Source organism: Antrostomus carolinensis, unplaced genomic scaffold, assembly GCF_000700745.2.
Source record: "Antrostomus carolinensis isolate BGI_N321 unplaced genomic scaffold, ASM70074v2 scaffold10356, whole genome shotgun sequence".
In the NCBI taxonomy this organism is placed as follows: Eukaryota; Metazoa; Chordata; class Aves; order Caprimulgiformes; family Caprimulgidae; genus Antrostomus; species Antrostomus carolinensis.
The window spans coordinates 32,948-47,659 of record NW_010322547.1 but is presented as its reverse complement, the minus strand read 5'-3'; the positions used below and the strand labels follow the sequence as shown (position 1 = coordinate 47,659).

The 14,712-nt window shown below is 41.6% G+C and overlaps 1 protein-coding gene across 2 annotated transcripts in view; it reads left to right on the top strand.

Annotated features, from left to right (window-relative positions):
• The window catches only part of DCX (doublecortin), a 72,808-nt gene that overhangs the window by 42,971 nt on the left and 15,125 nt on the right, over positions 1-14,712 (top strand). For both annotated transcript variants that reach the window (XM_010170271.1, XM_029085520.1), the window contains one exon: positions 12,851-12,953. In XM_010170271.1, the coding sequence (XP_010168573.1) occupies positions 12,851-12,953 (103 nt within the window). The remainder of the gene's footprint in view (positions 1-12,850; positions 12,954-14,712) is intronic.

The following is a 14,712-nucleotide window of genomic DNA, read 5'->3' as shown; positions in this document are numbered from 1 at the left end:
CGGGGGAGAAAAGAATCTACAGTGTCTGCTCCTGGAAAGGTGAAGACTGTTGCAAGGTGCTATCTGTGCTCATTATTGTCTTGCTCCAGAGTGCTGTTGAGAATGAATAGCTGTGCTGGTTTGGGCTGGGATAGAGTTAACCCTCTTCCCAGTAGCTGCTGTGGGGCTGTGGTTTGGATTTGTGCTGTAACAGTGTTGATAACACAGGGATGTTTTCATTATTGCTGAGCTGGGCTTACACAGAGTTGAGGCCTTTTCTGCTCCTCACCCCACCCCACCAGCGAGGAGGCTGGGGCTGTACAAGGAGGGGGACACAACTGGGACAGCTGACCCCGACTCACCAAGGGGATGTTCCAGACCATGTCACATCATGCTCAGCACATAAAGCTGGGGGAAGAAGGAGGAAAGGGAGGGCATTTGGAGTGATGGCGTTTGTAATCCCAAGTCACCGTTACGCGTGATGGAGCCCTGCTGTCCTGGGGATGGCTGAACACCTGCCTGCTGATGGGAAGGAGGGAATGAATCCCTTGTGTTGCTTTCCTTGTGCGCAGCTTTTGCTCTACCTATTAAACTGTCTCTATCTCAACCCATGAGTTTTCTCACTTACACGTTTCCAGTTCTCTCTCAAATTGCACTTGGGGGAGTGAGCGAGCGGCTGCGTGGTGCTTAGTTGTTGGCTGGGGTTATACCATGACAATAGCTCAGTCCAGTTCCTGTTAGTGTCAGCAGCAGCAGAGAGAAGCTCTGCATGGGCAGATGCCTGGCTCATGTTCTTCACACCAGCAGAAAGGATCCATTTATCATGGAAATGACATAGTGAGTCTAGAGGGGTGAGGTCTGGGGAAGAGATGGAGAGTGAAGGATAGGTGAAGAGCTGATTAATTAATACAGCAACGGAGAAAGGGGGAAAAAATCCAGGTGTGTTATTTCTGTGGTTCAAATAAGAAAAGCAATCCTGGAGACAGTGCACAAAGGAAATGTAAATGTGTACAACCATCTGCAACTAGCTGATCTGTGAGCTCATATAGTCACCTCTGCACACATAGCAGTGGAACTTGCTATTTCTTAGAGATTGGGAAAGAAGCAGATTACAGTTCTGCTTTTAAGTCTCTGTCCATCTCCAATTCCTCTTATTGTATATCTCTTGAGGGAATCTTATAGCAATTAGTTTCTAATTGCTCCAGTAATCTACAACTCATTTTATGAGAAATGCCATCCAAATAGAATGGTTCTTGCATGTTTCACAGAAGCAGTAATTAATTGCATCATGATTTTAAAAACTCCTTTCTGTTTCCCCTACTTCCATCACATAATTCTTTATATTTCAAAAAGAAAAGCAGAATATTCAAAAGGAATGTTTGTTTTTTAATCAGGTTCTCTTCTGCTGCTGCTCAATGGCAAAGATTCACCTCTATGTGCCATACATTTATTATAATCATGTAATTTGAATGATACTCCCAAAATTAGTGTAGACCCTTTAATACCTCTCCCAGGTGCTGTTTAGTTGGGGCAAGAAGGCTTTAACCTTCTGCCTTTCAGAATCCCCCTAGTAAATCAGCTGCATCTTGGGATCATCTCTAAATGAAATTTGCTTGCTACACAGCAGCAAGGAGACGTGATAGGATTATAAAACAGGACTATTTTTCACTGCAGAAATGCTTGAGCTCACTCCAGACAACTATGCAGCCTGCCATTTTACACATCATCTATTTCAGTATTCCTGCATCAGTTATTCCATTGACATTAACTGCATGCTAAACTAGAACTTGTCATTGGTCCTGTAGACATAGAAGGGATGGGATATATTTCAAATTTATGGAAAAAAAAAAAAAAAAAAGGCATTTTTATGTGAGAGGCTTTGGGACATTCATTTCAGCAGCCTTGCTGCATGTTCTGTACAAAGTATTTTTATCTCACAGCCTTCTTAACATCGTTAATTTCTACCCTAATATGGTTTAGTTCAGGACATAATGCTGAATATTCCATTACTCTGTTAGCTGTCAGCTGAATTTAAAAGACCTATTAATTAGAAAAAAATTAATAGCTTTATTCAAAGATTAACAGAAATTAGGGTGAAAACAAAATTGTTCCGATAGGGAGGGCATATGCATTTGCTGTAAATCCAAGAAATCTCCCAAAACATAAAGAACATGTTCAGAATTATAATTAAGGAAGAAATTTTAACTCCCTGAAAGAACAGCTTGTTGGCAATTGTTACTTTCCTTTAGATTTAATGTAGCATCTGTTACAATTTAATTTTTAAAGGACACCATTTTTAATTCTTATTAATCTCCAGAATTAACAGAGTAATAAAAATCCTTGCAAACGCTGAAATTTAACTAGTCAAAATGCCTTTTGGGAGCCTTTACAGAATATTTTAGGAACTGAGCAACAGCTTTGATGCTATGAGTGGGGTGAAATGCAAGGCCCGTGTTAATTAGATACAGAACCAGTTGCATCTTTTCATTTTCCTCAAGAATTCATTTGACTTGGATCCGTAGGCTGCAAATGGAGGACAGGATGGTTTGTTCATTGTCAGGTTTGGAGATGCATGTTAGGAAGGATGACTTGAAGGTTGAGTACTTCATACTTGTGTCTTTTTTCCATTAAAGTGGATAGTTTGAAGTAAAAATGTTAGCTTGTCAGTGTCTCCTTTGATGAGAAAGTGTTTTGGATTTTGCAGATGTTGAACAGAACAGTGGGAGACCTGTACAAAATATGAGCCCAGTGACACATCCAAGAATTAATTAATAGAAGAAGTATCTTTAGATATGATAAAAATGGAGATGTTTGAAAGGCTGTGTTGTTGGAGACCTCTACCTTGAATAAAACCAGTGCAGGCTGAGATACATATATGTGCATAAGCTGAATTGACACAATTGTCTGGTCAGAAGAGGTTTTTAATTACAGCTGAGCTAGATAGAGTGCAACTTCCCCAGGAAAAATTGTGATAATACATTGCCATAATCCCAATTAATGTATGCTGTCTGCCACAAACGCCAAGGAAGGCAAGGTTATCCATCATGAAGTGTGTTAGCGTGCTGCTGTGCTAGGGCAGACATAGCCAGCTTGAGATGTGCTGCCTTCAAAGTCAGTGCTGATGCCTGGCTTAAACTGAAGTGTCCTCAAGCTCTCCTGATGCACTAATAATAATGGCAAGTCTGACACTGATTTTTCCTTAGCACTTATTTTGGAAGGAGGTTGCTGATGTCAGCAGGACTCACAACAATGTTGAATAATAATACATTTCTTAAAGAGAGGCTGCCTCAGTGAGTAAAACACATCCACTTGTTACATGGAAACCAAATCTGTTCGTATTTAATATAATTCCCTTTGTCATTCTGGGTGATTATCAAAGACAGAATTTCTTCTCTTATGTCTCTTTACACCACATCACAAAGAGGCTGTAGGAACAAATCTTGCTGTTTTGTACAGCTGTGTAATCCTCTTCATTTTACTAGGACTTTACTCAGCCCAAAAGCACTGTGCAGGCATGCTGCCCTCTGCTTCCATGGCTACGTGCTGGGCAGTAGTTAGGCAGAATGGGTGGACTTATCCCTGGAAAATGGAAATGCATTAATAAATCAGTTTTGTTCCCCTGGGAGGGTTCATCTTTGGCCACCACCACTGCTGTACTGGGCTGAAGTCCATAGCTGTGGACTTCAGGTGGGTGAAAGTACACAGGGGGCTCTTTGGTAGCTGGCCAGTGTACTGTCCTTTGACATGTCTGCGCTGAGAATTAAGTTCTTGATGCATCTGGCCGTGAAGTAATTAACTGGAGAAAGTATTTTTACATAATGCTGACTGATAAAAGAAGGAGCAGGAGCCAGGAGACTCTGAGGAGGGAAGACTGTCCCGTTAACTGGAAATTCCAGTCCATTGGTTCTTCAGCCTGACCTGGAGTAGGTTGATAGGGTCCCTGTGCCCCTACTTTCAAGACTCTTGTTTCAAGTAGTGTTGCTTGACCTTGGCCATATAGTCATGCTACTTCCAAAGTCTCTGATACTCTCGTGTAGTCCAGAACTACTGTTTCCTCTCAAGAGTGAGGATGGGGGACAATTAGGAAGAAAGATTTGTCCTCTAAATTCTTAATTGCTTCCTTTTGGGGGGCAATTTGTGCTGGAAATCTTTTATAGTCTTAATTAGTCACCTAGAATTTCTAGTTTTATGGTTTTCTGACTGGAGAAAGGGTGATCTTTTCTATACTGGTGTTGATGGCTGTGCTCCTTATGTCCTCAAACTGCACAGCACATTTATCCTCAGACTTATACTCTCATGAATGCAGGAGCAAGCCTTTCTTCTAGGTAAAAAGAATCAACACCCTGAATATCTCTTTCATAGTCCCCTCCATACGTACAGGGAATGGGGATAACAAACTAACCTTTCTTCCAGAGGCTAATTGGATTTCACACAGTTTGGAAGCACCACTAACTCACCAGATATATTAAATTCAGCTTTAACATTGCTATGGGGTAGTGTGGCTATTGACCTTCCTTCCCCTTGCCTTTTATTTTATTCTATTTCAAACTTAGCAATTTCCAATACTTAAATAAACAGGCATCTTGTGCTGCTGCCCTTTTGAGAGCAGTGTTTCTTCATGCATGAAGTCTTACAGGCTGCTGTGTACATACATGCAGGAATATTTCTTACTCAAATAAGCATCCTAAGTGCTTATTATAGAAATAACACATATTGCTCAGAAGCTGGTGTCCCTGCTCCGGCTTACTTGCATTATAACAAAATAGTCCAAGTGGACATGAAGCACTCATAGTCCACCTACTGTAGTTATACAGCCTGATTAAGAGGATCTGCATTTTTCATCAATAGAAAGGTGTAAAAATTCCCTCTTGCACCAAAGAAAACACTTGATTGTGCTGACTTGCCCAGAATTTTCTCTTTTGAAGGTGCAAAAGGAAGAAAAAAATCTCTACAGAAGAGTGGAATTTGATTGTTTTGATCAGACTGAAATGTAAGCCATGGTTCTCCATGAATACAAAAAAAAAGTTGAGCTCTCTGAATAATGTTTTAAAGAATGGAATTCTCACTGCATGTTTCTAGTGAGAGGTCAGATTATGGGCCCTGAAACCTAGATGGTAGAGATGATTTTCCTACCCTTCATGATGGCTCACTGCAAACACAGTAGTGAGGGGACAGCACGACCATGGTCTTGCCAAGTTTCCATGTGGATGCTTGTGGCATAGGAGAGCAGAGATGGAAGAGCAGATGACAGAGTCCCCTTCCTTTACTGCTGGGTAGCTCAAAGAAGGGCTCCCCAAGGTGTAATTGCACAGACTTCTGTGGCATGGGCTGGGCATGCAGGAGTGCTCCTGATCCATTTTTTTCTTTCTGTGAATGCAAATGTGGAATCTATTGAGTGGGTGTGTGCATAGTTTAAAGAAATAATTTAATCCAAACATCTCTTTTTAAATGCAGGAAACCAAAATCTAATAAAATGTAAATCAATTCAGTGTCTGCTTTGGGCTTGCAGTATTCAGACTGTTAAAAAAAAATGCATTAAGTGCTGTGCGTTCCAATATCAACATCTTTATTTTCCGTCATATTCCCTTAACCCCTTAAGTCTTCTGAAATCTTTTTCTTCCTGGACATGTGGTGCAGAGCTTGTTAGAGAAGAGAAAGCAGTTTATTTAAAGTCTACTCCGCATGTTCATTAATTCTGATACTCTGGCACATGACCTTGCTGAGTCTTCCTGTGGACGAGTCTGTATGTGTTTGGTTTCTGTACTGTGCGTTACTGATTGCAAGCACCCAACTGATTAATTGTAAAGCACAGTTGCCTTTGTGATTTAGGACTCTCAGACCTGAAATAAACATACCGTTGCAAATCTGACTTGGGATACAGGTGCTGGAGTATAAATAAGTCCATCAGATTTCTAGTTTGAGTTAAAACAGAGTTTAAAAAGATGTTAGTTACATTATCAGCTCACTTAGCTCTCAGTGCCTCTCTAGCTGCTAGTCTGACTTGGTTAGCTCCATCTTGCATCTAGTGCTGAAAGAGAAAGGGCCTGAGCAGGCATCTAAAATATGTTAATTGTCTTTAGCTAATGGATGGTCAGATGTGTTCAATTTAGTAGCATTTAACAAAGCAAGTTAGAAAATAAAAGTGTGTCTTAATTCAGTTCTGCTCTTGGTAGGCTTTATGTGTGTATGGCACACAAATTGTCTTCTGTGTTCTTTTTGGCCTTAAAGGAAGCTGGTTCTGAAGACAATTTTTCCCCTGTTCTGAGCTCTGGAAGCCTACAAGCTGAAGAAGTCTGGTGATTTAAAGAACGCAAACAACCATCTCTTTTGAGTATAACCTTTAGGTCTGCAGAAACTTAGGGAACACTTTGAAGATACCTGTGTACTGGTATTACTTTCTGTTCTGCTGTCTAAAGAGGAGGGATATTAGAGAAGGAACAGTTAACAAAGTCATCATGACTAAGGGAGAGAGGAGCAGAGGCAGAAGCCTTGCACTGGCTCTCAATTATCCTGAGACTTGCGCAGGGTCAAGCAATTGGTTAAAGATGACAGTCCCTGAGATGGAAGATGTTCATCCCCCAGGTCAAACCCGTGGTGGTGTTATTCCAAATCTCCTTTACCAGACCTCTGCTGGCCATTTAGGTAGAAGTCTTTCCTCATCCCATGACACAAGGAAGAGATGGAAAGTCTGGAAGCAGAGCTGTGTACATAAATCACTGTTCATTTATCATTCAGCCTCACCTGGCTCCATCAGCTAAAAATAGGGACCTGTGATAAAGATATTTCTCAGAAAGGTGAAAAAGCTCAGTTAACCCTCCTGGTGATGTATTCTTCTTCAGAGACATGCTCTGTCATCTTCTTGGCAAACAGTGATGGCCAATCCAGGCTACCAGAGGCCTCCTGATAAAGTGGCAGCCACAGGAGCTGCAGAGCTCGATCCAACAGTGACAGCAGCTGAAACGTGGCTGAAGGCTTTGTTGCTGCTGTGACGCTGTTCATACGTGTAGCTGTAGAGTGTCACCGAGGGTAACCCATTAGCCTGGCAGACAGGGCCAGCTCTGGCATTCTGCACAGTGTGAAAGGGGACAAAAGGGCTGGTTCATCATAACAGCCTTTTAAAGCACAGGAGGTTCTGCACTGGCAGGTGATTCAGGCTTAAGGCTTAAGTCTTCAGGCTTTTGATTTCTAATTCTTTTCAATTATTTTATGTATTAATGAATTACAGTTTTTAAATGCTGCTGCTGCCTGCTGGAAGATGGTAGAAATAGCCAATTATTCCCAGCTGTGCAGGTATATATCCTGCATATTTCCTGCTCCTCTTCCAGGTGAACTCAGAACATCTGTAGCATCACAAATATTTCATCAAACTGGGAGCTCGCATCCAGACAGATGCTTGAGCTCCATTTTGCCAAAATCCTGAGAAATGCTTACTGCTACAGCTGCTGTATTAAAATGAACAGGAAGGCTCAGCACCTCTCAGAAGACCATATCTTTCCTTTCTGCAATTAAAATTGCTGCAGCAGACAGGAATGGATTGTCACTGCAGAAATCCCCCCTCAGAAACCCTGGCTATATTGTCCTCACAGGGCAGGTTTTTCTAATAAAAGCAGAGAAGGATTTCATTTAATGAGAAAAGAAACCATGCTTAATGAAAGCCTAAAGAATTGCAAACAGTTTTGTACTCCCTAAAATCTGTTAATCTCTACAACTTCTATTTCTTCCATGATATATATGATAAAGTTTTTAAAAAATCAAACCTTGACACAAAGAAAAATGAGATAATAAAATCTATTAGAAATAATTACTTTGTAAGAAATAAATTTGTGACTCATTGACTGGAGTGTGAAGATTTAACTTCCTTCATTGGAATTGCTTAAACTCTAGGAATTGGACAGAAAACATTTCATGCAGTATGATCCTTTTTAAGTCAATATTGTCTTTTAAATCCTGAATTTCAAATTAAGTATTATCCTCCTTTAAGCAACTGCATGCACATATATATATACCTTGGAAATCAATGCTGTTTATCCTGTCTACTGTAGTTATATATACAAGTTTAATTTTTGCTATTAAAAAAAAAGTTTGTAGACTTAAAAATGGAAAAAGACAAAATGTTACTAATTTGATGGTTTCCAGAGTCATTGCTAAGGGTGCATGATAACAGTCACCAACAAAATCACCATTTTCAGGTAGCAGCATAGGTCCTTGCACTAGCAGGCAACTAGCGGGTTTTTTTCTTGTACTTCAATAAATGTATAGCTAAGAGGAAAATGCAGCATTTAAAAACAATTGTTTTCAGGTTTTCAGCTGGGGTAAATTTTTGTTGATGTAAAGTTTGTTTCAGAGTTTTCATGGGGTTCCAGACTAATTATTAGATATGATTAGAATAGTAGATTTGCTAAAGCAAAACATGTCCTTTCAAAACAGTCCAGACTGAATGGGGGAAGACTTGTACTATATATATATATATTTTTTTTTTTACTGAGAAAACATGAGGAAAAAAACTTGCACCACTTAGGCAAGCTGGCTCTGGTGCTGTAAGATCCAGCACTGAAGTCCCATGTTTCCACAAAGGAAGTTTACTCCAGTGACTTTATGTAGACAGCAGTACATATGGGGCTTGTTTCAGGGGCATACAGTAATGAGCAAGGATTTAAGTTTAGTAAACAAAAGGTAAATAGAAAATGCCACACACATGGTGAACATAAGCAACTGCATAATAGGTGACACCTGTTATTTTCTGAGTTTTCCTATGTTTTGTACTATTTAATAAGAGTGGGGTTGGTTTTTGTCTGTCTCGTCTACCATGTTGTAGTGAGTTCTAATAATGGAAGTTAGAGCAGCAAATACAGAAGTTATTGTTTCCTGAATATTAGCTGCTCAACAAGTAGATTATCTAATTTCCTTACCAGTCTCCAGTCCTCATCCAGCCAGCTGTTCATAATTCTAACATACACATAGTAACCTATCTGAAGGGACAAGAATGCAGCAAAGCGAATTGCAAGGATCTCTGCTTGGCATGTAATCAGGTTTCCATCCCTGTGCATGCTGGTAGTTTGCCATCACGTGTGGACCCTTGATCTGAAGGCTTTCTTGGTTGCCCAGACTTTCTTTTTGCTTTTGGTGGTTGTGGACAGTTCAAGGACAAAATTTACACTTCAACTTACAACCTGGAGACAATAAAAGCACCTGTGGGTTCTTTCTGATTTCATCTAAAAGGCTGGGAAATGTTTGAACCCTTATGCTGTGATCTAGCTTTGCACTACATTTAACTGCACAGTGGTGTCTGCACTGAAGAGTGAGCTAAGCAACCCGTGAGTCTTTTCCGTGCCATAAGTATGGCACTTGGCATTCAAAGGAGAACTCGTGTATCGAGCCAAACCCCATTATTTGCAAAGGAATCAGTGTCACTCATCCACAGGGGGAGGACAGTAATACCAAGTGCTCATTTGACATGTCATCTTTTTTGTAGGAGAATTCTCTATAGGTAACATATTAACAACTATTTTCAACCTAATTTTAGACAAACAGAAACTGTACTTCACTGCAGTTTGCAAAGAAAATTCTACCTTTGATCGAAGCTGTAGCAGATTTCAGTTTGCTGCATTTTGAAAGTCATGCCGATGTGAAAAGCAAGCTTTTCACTCATGTTTGGCATCTTAACCAGAGCTGGCACTCTTAGGCAGTGCTTTAATTATACATTATATTAACCAGTGTGAAATACTCAGCCTTATTAAGATAGCCAAAAGACTTCTTTATAGTTGATTTATTAGAGCTTGAAATTAACTTTTCACAGTCCAGCTCAAATGTATCAGTAGATATGGAAATTCAAATTCAGCTCTGTCTACAGTAAGTTTCCCCAGGGCTCTCTCCAGTCCCTTGCAATGCATCTACTTGCTGTAAAGACCCCAGTGCCCAGGTGCCAAAACACTGGGCATCAGTGGTCAGCCTCTCCACTTCATAGGGGTTTTGAAAGCATTTTCTGAAGATGGAAGAGCATCATCTTCCTTTGCCTCAGAAAAGCACCCCTCAGCTTGCTAGGAGCCTGAATAAAAAGCAGTTTTCTACAAGATACTGATGACAAGTCTGGGTGTTTATGGATCTCTCCAGAGAGCAATGATTTGTACATTTCCCACTAGTTGTTGCACTGAGATGATTGGGATTAACTTTAGGTCCGTGGAGATAACATTATCATGAGTTACCGTGTGATTGCCACTGGTTCCAGCGGAGTTACCACTGACAGTTATCTTGCTGTTGCTGTGTAATCACATCAATTATTTCACTGGAAACTGTGTAAATTACCACAGCTGTAACTGTGTAAAGATCTGAATGGCTAATTATTCACACCTCAGTGCCTAGAAAAGTGGCTGCTGAACGGTGACCAGTGATGCTGTCCCAGCTGGTACAAGAGATGCCTTTCAGTGCTCCCAGCTTTGCTGGCCAAGCCCCTGTACAAGCAGTAGAGGGGAAGGCAAGGGGCACTAAGGTCTCCTGCCCATAAGTACCTGTAGGAGCAAAGGTATTACCTGCTTGAAGTGCTGATAGTGCTAAGTGGAGATACCTTCTGCAGGAATGTGTTGTTTTTCAGCCTTTCTTGATAGTCTCACTAAAATGATCAAAGCCATAAATGTCCTCAGCAGACATCTGGAGTCTGCTGGACTTGGTGTCTTACTGTCTCCTACACCCATGTGGGCTGGGATCTGGACAGGCAAGGTCTATTGAGGCTGCAGCCACAGTCTTTTTTCAGTCAGAGCAAAACCTGTATAACCTTCCATGTGTCAGTTTTTAATGCCAGGTGAAGGAAGACAGGAGAGGCTGTACCTGCTGCAGCATGCTCCAGCTGAAAGTGAGCTGCAGCAGAGCCAGGCCTGTTCCTTGAGAAAGGCAGCACAGAACAAGAGGTCTTAACATGTCCCAGAGTATCTTTGTGGGGCTTTAGTTCTCGTCATGATGGAAAGATTGGACAGGATGTGGTGGCCCTTTTCCTTGCAATAGCATGCAAGTATGAAGTAGGTGTCTGTAGCCTAGAGAATATCCATTCCATGTACTTGCATGCGCCATGAGAACATTTCCCCTTTCCATGTACTTGCATGCTCCACAAGAACATTTCCTAACATGACATAAGAAATCTGAGTCCTATTTCAAACAAAACAAAATATAGTAATCCAGGAACAATGCCTTCAAGTATATTATATTGCAGAAAAAGAGTGGGAGCCAACCATGGGCATCGCTATTGTCCCAGGTCACTCAGATATCCCTGGGGAGTTTGTAATGTCCCACAACTATGAAAAAAAATACATAGGACCCTCTAGTTGTACAGAGAGATGAGTTGTCCACCAGTCAGTGAGATGACATCCCTCTGCCAGCTGGGAAGACAGTGGCAGATGGTGATTTCATCCTATACTTAATCTCCCAGCTAATTACAGAGAGGTAGGAGGACAGAAGACAAAGACGCAAGCCTGATGTGCCCTTGTGTCCCAATAGTCAGCCCACCTTTTGAATAAGATTTATTGCTAGGACATGCTATTCAAAGGCTTCAGAACTTCCTCCATTTTCCTTGTTCCTGTACCTTATCAGGTATTTTTCTTGGGTTTTTTGGTGCTGAATATTGTTTGTCCACCTCCTGATTTTGTTAAAAATATTGTTAAAACAGGAAGTGCATCGATCTGTAGAGCAGCAGGGAGAGTTACAGATCTCTGCCAGTTGAATACGGGCACCAGCTCTCAGCACGATGCATTTTAACCTTTTCTCCTGTTAGCATGCTTCCAGCAACCTGCCGTGCATTTTCAGACTTCTAAACTCTCAGATATCAGCTCTCTGATGAAATCAGTGGATATGGAGCATCCACATTTTGTGCTTTGCTTCTGTTTGATGCCACAAGGCAAGGCACAGGGCTGGAGCTCCAGGTACTGCAAGATATAATTTCTCCCTATTTAGGATAGCAAAAAAAAAGATAAACAAGGTATTCAGAGCCATTAGCCAGCATGACCGTGTCTTCTGTTTATCTCAAACAGCTTTCTACATCCTGCTTTTGTGGTGTCCCCAGACAAGGGTCTTGGTTTTAGGTGACTGAAAGCTTTTCCTTTTCCCGCAGAGCTGTCCTAGAGCAGAGCTCCCGCACTCGCACTGCCGCGCACCTTCCCTCCCCTGGCTTGTGCCTTTCCCACTTGGTAACCACCTTCCCCACCACTCAGCCTTCTGTAGGATGGCCAGCTCTGCAGTGAGGAATCATCTCATATCTGGGTGGCAAAAGCAGGGAGAAGGAGACACAACATCTGGAGTAAATCTGTGGATTTAAGTGATGCTTGGGTGGGAAGAGTGTCCAATGGTACTTTGTGCCTCTTCCTCAATGATGCAGATGAACCTTTTGGCTTTAAAATCTGTCTTCAAGATTGCCTCCTCAGGACAAGTCACACCAGCAGATCTTTGCCTTCTTAGTGGTTCTTTGAGTTTTTAGGTTCTGTCGGTACTAAGATGCTCTCAGCATGGGCCATGGTGTCACAGCCTTGCCTACCAATGTGGCACGGGGAGCAGCCCTGCTTCTGAATTTAGAAATAGCTCAGGAATGCATGCGTCATGCATTAGGTTGATGAATGTATTCTGTCAGCTCCTGAATGGATTGGAAATGCCATACCTCATAGAATTTGCAAGGTAGTTGGGATTTTTTTCTCTCTTTTTTTAATTACTCTTTTACACTTGACTTGCCCAGAGAAGTTGTGTGTTGTGCACCAGGCTTATGGCAAGTAGGACCGAATTAGTGTGGGACAGGGGGAACAGCGGAGAGGCAGCTCCCTCCTGCTTAAATTAAAACTAAGCCACATCAGAATGTTGCCAATTAAAAATAAAATGAATGACTTTGCTCTCTCTGTAGGTGACCTGTCTCCACGATTTCTTTGGGGATGATGATGTGTTTATCGCCTGTGGTCCAGAAAAATTCCGCTATGCACAGGATGACTTTTCTCTGGATGAAAGCGGTAATACCAAACTCACACTGCTCTCCAGTCTGTGTTTTTGTTTGTATCAGATAATAATGCTGCATGCTTTTGTTCTGTTCTGTAAGACCTAGTACATGGAATTTAACATCCTTTTGTGATCCTTGTACAGTCAGCTGATATTATAATCAGGTGAATACTGACTGAGGTAGCCCAGCTCAGAATAGATGGACTCCTACACCCTTTGACATTTACTGCAAAAGCTGGTAGTGTGTATCGTTCCAGTTTTATCCTGTTGCAGATAGACACGTTTTTCTTGAGAACTAAACAGTAGAAGGACTCTTGTCCTTACGTACACCTGTGAATATTAAAAAAATGGGAACAAGGACAATTAAAAGAAAAATCACTCCCCCCACTGCTTTCTTCTGCTGATTTAAAAAGCAGGGCAACAATTCCCTTTTTCGGGGGGGACTAGGACAGCGCTATTATTTGTCCCTGTTACAATTTCAAGCACAGGTCTGTAATAATGTGATTCTCTATGATCAATTAAGCCATTAAATCTTTGATTTCACAGAATATACAGATCTTGCTTGTATGAGTTACCAGCTACCCCACCTCGTAACTGTATAAACCAACAGTGCAGGCTGTCTGCTGGTGCCAGTGAGTGCAGCAAGAGTAAATTAATGTACCTTTGACCATTTAAACTACAAGAAAATGTGGTCGACAAATATACAGGCTCATTTTCCAAAGCTGTAGGTATCCTGTATGAGGAACAGGAGCCCCAGGCTGTCTTATATGCTACAAATTGGCTCGGTGTTGAAAACTAAAGAGTACTTTTGCAGCCTCTAATCTTAAAACACTGTATTTTTATGACTCCTTTGCAAGCCTGATTTTATTTGATGCTGGTACTTCTGACCTGTGTACTCCAGATGAACCCATTTGATGGTCTTGGGTAATTCAAAGAAAGTTTCCAAGGTTCAGCTGAAACTTTGCAGGCAGAGAATAATGCTGGAGAAGTGATCTGTAACCTGAGCTTCATATTTATTTTAACACGAGGCAGTTGAGTCAGCTCCACAGGGAGTTCCACACTGTAAAACAGTTTGAACGCAGTCCTAGCAGAACAACTTAATGGGAAGCCCAGCTCTCTGCCTACACTGCTGGTTACTACTGATTTTTCCAGCTTGGATTTCTCTAATAAAAATAAGCCAAGCCTGGTTATTGGGAAGGCACCAAGTAACTGCAGCTGTCAGTGGTATTTTCAGGGGTCCCCTGCACCTCTCAAGAAGCAGATGAGGAGCTATTAGCCAGCAGCATTTTCCCATTATACACCCATCATCCTTCTTTGTTATGAGTTAGATGCTGCAGGGAGAACTGTTGAGTTCTGAGGTCTTGCAGATGAATGTCACTTATTAAAATCTCCTCTATCATGGGGTACTTTTTCTTGCCTGTTTGGATGACGTGCACTTGGATTGCTGGTTATTATGCTCGCTCTGGCAGGACATCAGGAAAGAAAATGAGAAATAGCATAAGAGAGAATTATGTCATCTTTTTCCTCCTGACTGCCCACCACAGCTTCCGCCCCATAATCCCTGTTGCTGAGCACCTTCCAGATGACTTTGCTCTGTCTCATTCATACACGCTGGTTTCAGCATCAGCCCTCGGAAATGTCATGCCCCTTGTGATGTTTAGAGGCCTGTTTACACTAACTTCAGCACAGTTAGGTTTCCACCTTTAGAACCTTGTTTCAAGATATGCAGATGTTCAGTGATTGCCTTTGGTGTACAGAGACTTGCCAACAGCT